The sequence below is a fragment of the Heloderma suspectum genome, chromosome 2 (genome assembly GCF_057233095.1).
Source record: "Heloderma suspectum isolate Gila_16-S chromosome 2, 16-S_ref, whole genome shotgun sequence".
NCBI classification, from domain to species: Eukaryota; Metazoa; Chordata; class Lepidosauria; order Squamata; family Helodermatidae; genus Heloderma; species Heloderma suspectum.
In genome coordinates, this window is record NC_139459.1 from 48,552,658 (window position 1) to 48,562,620 (window position 9,963).

General features: G+C 45.2%; 1 protein-coding gene across 4 annotated transcripts in view; it reads right to left on the bottom strand.

The window, feature by feature from the left end:
• Positions 1-2,025, bottom strand: part of ANKDD1B (ankyrin repeat and death domain containing 1B) — a 52,353-nt gene extending 50,328 nt beyond the window's left edge. For 2 of the 4 annotated variants that reach the window (XM_084833458.1, XM_084833455.1), the window contains exon 1: positions 462-2,025. In XM_084833458.1, the coding sequence (XP_084689584.1) occupies positions 462-582 (121 nt within the window). In that variant the 5' untranslated portion in view covers positions 583-2,025. Of the gene's footprint in view, positions 1-198; positions 345-461 lie in introns of those variants that run through there. The other 2 variants (XM_084833456.1, XM_084833459.1) reach the window with 2 other exon arrangements.
• Positions 2,026-9,963: the final 7,938 nt, after the last annotated feature.

Genomic DNA, 9,963 nt, shown 5'->3' on the forward strand with positions numbered 1-9,963 from the left:
CATAAGCTATTTAGGGCGCAATCCTATGCATGTTTAGAGAAAAAGAAGTCCTACAATTCCCAGCATGCCCCAGCCGGGAATTCAATCTCTTAAATTCAATCCTATACATGTCTACTCAGAAGAAAATCCCACTGAGTTTAATGGGGTTTACTCCCAGTTTAATGGGTACAGGACTGCGGCCCTCAACTCTCTAAGCACCTGACAAAACTGAGCGCATTTTCATCAAGCAGGGCTCGACGCCCCAGGACAGAAAACGACCCATCTGCGCCCTGCCTGCTCCAGCGCAGCTCTTTCCCGCCTTCTGCGTCCCTTCTGACGCAGCCGCGGGGGAATGGAGCCGCCGCATTCGCGGCGTCGGCTGCTGGGGGGCCAGTAATAGAGAGGAGGCTCGGCCCGCCTGGGCTGCGCCCGCCGTCCATTCCGCGTCGGGGCGCCTCCTGATCTCCCCTTCGCACACTCACAAGTCTCCGCATTGGCCGCTTCTGCTGCTGCCGCTGCCTGCGGGCCGCCGTCTTCTCTGGGGCTCAGGAAGCCCATAAAGTTAGTCAGGCCCTTTACTGCGCGGCTCCAGGTTTCTTCCATTACGCTGCCTGCGAAGCGGCCACCTGGAACAAAGCGCGGCTGGGAAGGGTGACGCTCTGTAGGGACAACTCCCTGTCTGCAAGCGTCGGAGTGTGCGTGTTTAAGTTTCTCCACCAACTAGATAAGAATATGTATTACCGGCATGGGCGCAGGAGAAAGTGACAGAAGCTAGCTAGCAAAAACCGGAGGACCCTGGAAGGAGCCTGTAATATTTGACTGGCATTCTCTACATTAGAAAATCATCCACCAGTCGTGGCCAAATGACTGGCTACCGCCATGGAAGTGAAAGAAGCCAAATGCAAAGTGGAATGCCCCTAGATTCTTTCAAGCCGATGCTATGTAGAATTGGGACTCTACCTAAAATAGGACTCTGAAAGGATAGTGGGAAACCGTTCAAGGCGTAAAATAGATAGAATCCTGAGATGTAATTAGTGATCAGTTTATTTTACATGGGCCAAAGAAGGACTCCTTGAGCCAGTTAAGGCGATGCATACGCGGCAGCGAGCAGGCTTCCAGTTGCACATCTCAGCTGGGATAGTAAATCGTTCACTCAAAAATGTAGCATATGTTCGCTCTGCTAGTTCTGCATCGAGAGTTCAAGGTGCCTGACTTAAATTGCGAAAAATATGCACAGTACCGAAATACTAGTGGGTGGGCGCAGTGAGAATGCCATTGAGTTGGAGGGGCGGGGGTGTCAAACTTCTCTGAGTTCTGAACCTTTTTGTTCACATGGTGACTGGGTCTGTCAAAGCTTACAGAATCGACGATCTGTTGGACATTTACATGCTGCCCTGCCTTCTACTGAATGCTGTGGGCCCGAGATAATACCAACGCATCATACCTACTTGTCATTATGAGATGGATTGCAATCTATTCTCACGCTATGCTGTCCTCTATGTTTTCACCTAGGAGGCTTTCTCACAGATCTTGTCGTGTCGCTTTCATAATAAGTTTGTAGCTAAGATCTTGTGCCGGAGTTTCTTTCCTCCTCCCTCCCAATCCCTTTTTCCTTTTGTGCGGTGTGTTTTAGATTTTAAGCCTGAGGGCAGGGTCTTATTGAACTTTGTAAGCTGCTGTTGGAAGCATTACATTTCCTGAAGAGGGGAGCAAGATGCATGATGATCATGATGATGATGATAATACTCTGGCCATAGGATTCAGTTGGTCCAAACACAACAATGGAGTACATAATTAATAAGAACCACGATCTAAGATCGTTCGCAATAGCGCCAGTGCTAATTTTACACCCTCTAAATAAACACTGAAAATAAGTGACTCAGTGTGAAAGTAAATGCAGATGAGAATGTGTAACATATATAAAATAAGAACCAAAGGTAAGATTGCTAAGAATTATCCAGGATGCAACTTTACAGTAAGTTCTTAAGAGTTTTAGATATTCATATTAATCAGTTGCTCCAGGAGAGTTAGGTTTGCAAGATACATTAGGCCAAAAAAAAATTACATTTGCAGGTAACCTTTTCCCATTTAAAAAAAAATATGTAACAAAAAACAGTGGAAGGTTGCAAACAGAAGCTGAGGAAGGGTGGGCTGAGTAGGATATGCCCAGTGCTTTACCTTTGCTATGTTTAGGCTTAAAATCAACCTCCAGGAAGGAAAAGATTTTCAATGGAAAAGCAGCCCAAGGGGAAAGGGTTAAGCAGCCTCCCACCCTTCTCTGTTCAAGATTTCACTTACTTCCTCTTGTTCTTAAAAAAAAAAAAAAAGTAAACAACAACAACATCCTCCTATGGCAGATTTAGGATCATTTAAATCAAAGGATGGGGCAGATCAAGGTCACACAGGCTTGTGGCTTGTTTTAGAATACCAAGGAGGGGATTCTGAGAAGCAGGAAAAAGACAGTGTTTAAGTTCCTTGCTCAATATACAGAATAATTTCCTCTGTTCCAATAAAGTAAATATACTGCACCTTCCTTCTCTGCCTTTATATATATGTTAAATCAATACGTATTATTGTTAAATCAGTTTTAATATTAGCCACCCTTGAGGGGGTTTCTTTACTGAAGGACTAGGATATAAATGCTATCAGTAAATATTATTATTATTATTATTATTATTATTATTATTATTAAATGTATTAATCGCCCATCTGGCTGGTCACCCAGCCATTCTGGGCGATGTACAACATACAATAAAACAGTTTAAAACAATAAAGTTCTACAATAAAAACATTTTCTAAAATACCCTAACCCACCCCAAATGCCTGCCTGAACAACCACGTTTTTAATGCACGACGGAAGCTCATTAAAGAGGGGGCATGACGGAGTTCCCTAGGGAGGGAGTTCCACAGAGTGGGGGCCACCACAGAAAAGGCCCTCTCCCTCGTCCCCACCAGTCTAGCTGTCCTGGCTGATGGGACAGAGAGAAGGCCATCCGAGGCTGATCTTGTTAAGCGGCCTGTCTGGTGCTGCTGGAGGTGCTCCTTAAGATAGGCTGGGCCGGAACCATATAGGGTTTTAAAGGTCAAAACCAACACCTTGAATTTGGCCCATAAAACAACTGGTAACCAGTGCAACTCCTTCAGCACTGGAGTAATGTGATCTCGCCGGCGGCTGCCTTTAATCAGGCGAGCCGCCGCGTTCTGTACCGGCTGCAGTTTCCGAACCGTCTTCAAGGGTAACCCCACGTAGAGCGCATTACAGTAGTCTAAATGAGAGGAGACCAGGGCATGTACTACTGATGGGAGCAGATGGTCGGGAAGGAAGGGGCGCAGCCGCCGTATCAGATGGAGTTGATACAGCGCTGTCCGGCTCACAGCTGACACCTGAGCCTCCATGGACAGCTGGGAGTCCAAAATGACCCCCAGGCTGCGGACCTGGTCTTTCAAGGGTAGCCGTACCCCATTCAACACCAGGTCAACATCCTCCAGCCTCCTCTTGTCTCCCACCAAAAGTACCTCGGTCTTGTCAGGGTTCAGCTTCAGCTTATTCCTCCCCATCCAGCCACTCATTGTCTCCAGACATTTGGACAGGGATTCTACAGCCAACCTTGGTGAACATTTGAATGAGAGGTAGAGCTGCGTGTCATCCGCATATTGATGACACCGCACCCCAAACCTCCTGATGATAGCCCCCAGCGGCTTCACATAGATGTTAAATAGCATCGGGGAGAGGATGGAACCCTGTGGCACCCCACAAGTAAGTGGCCACGGGTCCAAAACCTCCTCTCCCAGAGCTACCCGCTGGTACCTGCCGGAGAGGAAGGACCGGAACCACCGTAATACGGTGTCTCCAATGCCCAACCCTCCAGGCGGTCCAGGAGGATACCGTGGTCAATGGTATCAAAAGCTGCTGAGAGGTCGAGGAGAACAAGGAAGGAGCATTCACCCCTATCCAGAGCCCTCCTCATATCATCTACCAAGGCGACCAAGGCCGTTTCTGTCCCATGCCCAAGCCTGAAGCTTAAATAAATATGAGATCTGTAATGCAGGTAGAACAACAATCCCAGGCTGCTCCACATTTTTAGGTGGACCAAAACTACTTCAGAACAGCGTTCATAGTGCTTTCCCCATTTTATCCTCAAAACAACCTTGTGAGGTGAGTTAGGATGACATAGTAATTAATTAGTCCAAGGTCAGTCACTGAGCTTCACGATTGTGTACGGATTAGAACCTGGTTCAAATGGACTGAGAGGCCTTCTTCTTGGACCCTAAGGGAGAATCTGGACCATAATTCTTTCACAAGAAATTGCATGTTAAAAAATCCTACACCGCTATATTTTGCTCTGGAACTTGGTCCCAGCCAAATGCTACGGTATGCAACATCTTCAGGGCACAAGAAGTTAATCAGGGATAGTTACTCATTCTGCTTTTTGCCATTTTTTTTATTGATGGGTAAGTTTCACCATAGAACTCCACTCAAAGGGTTAGTGTGAGGATATTCTGCCATCCAAAGCCAGGCTAATATCCTGCTTGCATGGACCTTTTCCACGTAGGGATTCAAGTTTCTAGTTCTGTGCTGTTTGTTGGAACTACTGTTTGCAGCCAGCCCACTAACTGGTTCATAGACCCTTCTATTTTCATCAGCCATTGCATTTTGCATTTCCAGAGGCCAGGTGGAAGAGTCAGATGTAACTCACTTGAAGCCAGCTTCTGCCATAGCAATGAAAAAAAGAACTGTGCCATAGGGTGCAATCCTATGGGGATAGGCGGCCGCCTATCCAATGCAGGGCAGGAGAAGCACATAGGGGATCATCCCCTCCGTACTTCAGCCGCCCTGCATTTGTGGCTAGACAGCCAAAACCGGCTGTCTAGCCACAGGAAGTTGGAATGGGGGCAGTGGCGGCCAGACAACACATAGGATGTGTTGTACCGGCATTTCCGCCCCCCCCCCCGGGAATGCCCCTTTTACACCACTCCGTGCTGCTCTTATGAGTGTGGAGCATGAGGCCATTCCGTGCTGCCTACGAGGCAGCGCAGAAGGGAGGGAAGGTCGGTTCCCAGAAACTGACGTACCTTATGGCCGTCTAGCCACTGACTAGCAGCCATTGGATTGCTCCCTCCAAGGGTTTGCTATAGTTGGTTTCATATCTTATTATTTTTGTCTATATTATGTGGCTTGTACAGAACTGGGACTCCTCTATTTCCCAAATGCAAAAATATGAGTACATGTTTTTGTTTTAAGCACAAAACCTTTCTTTTTCTATCTGGGTGTACTGTACTGATTATTACCCATTTTACATACTGTACCTTTACTAGCATTAGGTGTGTGTGAACCTGTCTTGTCCAGTTTTGACCAGGTGCCCTGTAGAACATACTCTGCCAAAGCTTGAACCTAGCGGGGTGGGGAGATATGTGACAAACCCTTACTTCTGATATAGCTCAACAGCGTCCCTTAGAGCATCTGGTAAGGTGGCACCCTGCCCGGGCATCTGAATATATTTATCTCACTTTTTTCCTCTTCCAAATGCATCCCAAATTTTAAGCTCATTTTTATATGGGCTATCTCAAACCAGTTGGGATACTGAGATGTAAGTTTACCATCATTAGGAAGGTGGGTCCACCCACTAGGTAATTTTCTGATTTGCTGGCTAGATCACTGACATCGGAAATGGGGGCTATGATGTGACTGGACAAAACAGTCTCCACTACAGTGCTGGCTTTTACTCAAAGTAAGAGTTCTCTCACTCCTTCTGGAAACTTCTATATGCCAGTTGGAGGCCAAGATACTCTCTCTCAGACCATTCTCTCTGCAATGAACTCTGCATATGCTCTGGAACCCAAGACTTTACTCAAATAGGTAATCTGTAACTAGAATAATTAGACTATTTTATTTGTAACTTTGTGCATGTGTCCAGGTGTGTGTATTCATGATCATTGCCTTCCCTTGTTTTTTTCTCTCCCCCCACCCCCGTCCACTTTTTTGGATATTTAGCTGTGTTGTTTCAAAGGGGAACTCTCACTAAACTCTTCCCTATGTGAAGGACTGCAAGGCTACCTCTTGTGTTCTCAGTATTTTTACAAGGCTTTGTTAAATTGTGTTTTTCTGGGTTTGGGGAAAGAAAATCCAAAGCACCTTATTTTTTCCTAGGCTGGGCTGAAGGGAGGGACTCTTGGCAACAGGGCTCAGAAACTTCCCAGCTGAACACACTGGGGCATGTCAGGAGGTTCATCCTGACTGGTGGTAGCCTATCAGTAATTCCTTTTCTGGGGAATCTTTGTAAATAAGGGGTCCACCAGGAGGAAAAGTCATCCCCTCTCCCAGTCTCATAACATGTATTCTTGAGCATGCTCCGGGAGAGAGCGGAAGACAGGAAGGCCTGGCGTGCTATGGTCCATGGGGTCACGAAGCGTCGGACACGACTTAACAACTGAACAACAAATGTTTGCATTGGACGGTTGCTTCCAATCGGCTAGTTTAAACAGGCACACTATACTTGAATCGAATTAATTCTCTATTACAATAATACATATAGCACTTTCAAGTGAAAAGTATTTTGAAGTCTTTCTTGTACATTCATATATCACTGTGAGTAGATTACTATAATTCAAAGTTTACAGATGGAGACTGCAGCTGAGAGAGCATGACTTCCTCATGACCAAGTGCTTTATATTGATATCACAGATTGTAGAAAATTGGTGTGCCTTAATCACACCAGAGCACATGTGTTGAGAAGGGGAGCAGGGTCACATCCATCAGCCTTGCCCTCTGCTGTGCCTAGTGATGACAGCCGCTAGCCACATGTCTGGTGAAGGTGAGAAGCGGCCCTATGCGTATACCAGCATAATCACACTAAATGGCTCCATGTGAGAGGGGATTTCATGCTCACCAAACATGTGGGTGATGATCATGGGCAGGGCTAGCCAGTGCAACACCTGCTTTGAACCCATGACGGGAAAACCCATAATCTGGGAACTCCCCTACCATCTGGGAGATATGAAACCTTACCTTAAAAACCCATCTATTAATCATTTGTGCTAAGATAGTGGCTCAGAGGATCAGGTATTTTGGTTCCAAGACAATGCGTGCAAGAGAAAAAAAGTTGTCATCTCTTGCCAAGTACTGGGACTTCACAACCCAACTGTTGGCACTATTGGACTTGTTCAGATCCTGACATAACAGCCTTATCAATAAGCCAACAAAAGTGACTAGCCTGCCTTTTTTTTTTTTTACTAGCCTGGAACTGGCAGAGGAGAGATGGGGAGCTCTTGTCTTCCAGTAGCAACCACATTTCTATGCAGAGCACAGAGGAGGGTGTTTCCCTCCTCTCGTAACCTGCTTGATTTCTGTGCTGGCTGCAGAGGAGGAACGGAGCACTCCATCCGTTCTCTGCCAAGACCACTCCTTCACCTGCATGCAATTCCTTGATACCTGTGGCTATGAGGCAAGTGCTTCAATAAAAGGCTGTAATATAGCTATAACATGCCAAGTTGATTTTTTAGGCTCCTTGGATGATATGAGCATTTACAACAATAGAATAAATTCATTTCATTTATTATATTTCTATACTGCCTCATAGCTGAAGCTCTCTGGGCAGTTCACAAAAATTAAAAAAAATTAAAATACATTATATACAGTATAAAAAACATCATATAAGGACATAAAACATATAGCACATACAACAACATATATCTAAAACAATTTAAACAATCAGCCAGAGACAATCCAGGACCTGATAAAAAAAAACTCATTATATGCTGCCAAATGCCTGACAGAAGAGGGCAGTTTTAACCTGGTGCCCAAAGGATGGTAATGTTGGTACCAGGTAGGCCTTGTCAGGGGGATTATTCCAAAAATGGGGGGCCACCACCAAGAAGGCCCTTTCCCTTGTTGCTGCCCTCTGAGCCTCCCTTTGAGGAGAAACCTGCAGGTGGGCCTTGGATACAGAGTGTAGATAGATAAAACTTTATTATGGTCAAAGATCAGCCCAAAAAAGGAACTACATTAAAATTATCTGCCATATATCCCCAATCAAATTAACAGACACTTCAACACAGTGTAGTACTAATGTAATGCATATCAGCCATATTGGGTGAATGGCATTACTCTCCAGACTTTGTCTTTCATCCAGCTAGGTAAGTCCGAGCTCCCTCAGCATCCTTCTTCGAACACCTATCGCGGCCGCAAAAAATTTGGCAACACTATATGTAAGTGTTGAATTAGTGTCAGACAACAATATGTAGGTATGTTGTTGTCCTGTACAACCCGGAAAGAGATTCATCAGTGGGGAGATGAGTGCAGCACAAATATTTCTATAAAATATGCACCACAACAAAATATGCTCTGTAGTTTCTATCTGTTCCATGCCACAGGGGCAAAGGCGGTCTGACTAGGGGATCTTTTTGTACCATCCCTACAAAATTGCCGAGGGGAGTCCATTTAGGCGGGCCAAGGTAAATGCCCTTCTATGTTTATGCAGTTCCAGTTGTTCAAGATAGGGTGCAGCTATTATGATGTATCTGTAGTCCTCCCTAAGATAGAATTCTGGGGCACTACTGAGGTCACTCTGTCTCTCAATATCTGCAATGCGCTGCTTGATAATCTCCATTGCCTGTTCAAAGCCCATATTTAATAAAGTCCGCAAGGGAAGACCCAAGAAAGCTATTTTCTGTTCAACTGACTGAATCCAGGTGGATTTAAAACCATCTTGCAAAATTAGTGGGGCAAGGCCAGTAGGAAAATATGACAGTCTAAGCTGGTACAAAATAGTCACCCAAACCCTAGCTTCAAGTTTGATCTGGCCAGTCTCTAATTTTATCTTTGCTTTGGAGACATCCCTAGGAACACCCAATATTGCCCTCAAAAATTCTGATTGTACACATTCTAATATTTGGGTATTCAGGAAAGGCCCCAATTGGGAGCCGTACAATAATTGTGCTAGTACTTTTGCTTGGTATAATTGGAGGGCTAAAGGGATTTAGTGGTCGCCTTTCGTTCTCATAAATTGTGCTATTGCTGACGAGCTTCTCTGTGTGTTTAACACCACATATTTGCCGTGGCTTCCTGGAACCGTTTGCTTGAAAGACTACCCCTAAATATTTGAATTGGGAGACCTGCTCAATCTTGTGCTGGTTTATCATCCATGATCTAATTTTTGGCCTTTTTGCAAAAGTCATGATTTTTGTTTTTTGATAATTGATCATCAGACCTTCTTCCTCGCAGTATTCCGTCAACTTCCGCAATGCTCTTGTAAGCCCAGTTGGAGTCCTTGAGAGTCTTTGAGACAATAGCTACATCATCTGTGTATAGTAAAGTAGTTATATGCCTCCCCACAATTTTGGGGGGATGAAAATCGGTATGGTTTAGCTGGTCTACCATTGAATTGTCATAAAAATTAAACAAAAGTGGACGAGAATGCAGCCTTGCTTGACCCCTTTTTGTGTTGGAACAGCCTTTGTAAGGTGGCCACGAGCACTACATCTGATCTTAAGGGAGGTGTGCCTATATAGAGTCTGAATGAGCAAGAGTAGGCGTCTATCAATGTTAGAGGCCTCTAATTTCTTTCATAGTTTGGCCCTTGAGATAGAGTTGAAAGCTGCCTTAAGGTCTATAAAGGCTACATAGAGCGAGGTGACCTTGTTTGAGATGTATTTCTCGATGAGATGCTGTAGAACCAGGCATTGATCTATGGTAGAGCGACCCTCCCTGAAGCCTGCCTGCTCCTCCGCCAATATCATATCCTGTTCCAGCCAGTCTTTTAGCTTCCTATATAAGTGCCTGGCATATAATTTACCAATAATACTTAATAAACTGATGGGCCTGTAATTTGCGGGGTCATCTCTCTTTCCCTTCTTGAATATAGGAACAATAATGGCAGAGCCCCAATCTTCTGGTATCTGCCCAGTCATGTCAATGTAGGAGAAAAGCGACGCTAGAGCCGGGGCCCACCATTCTAAGTTGGTTTTGACCACCTCTGGAGGGATCAG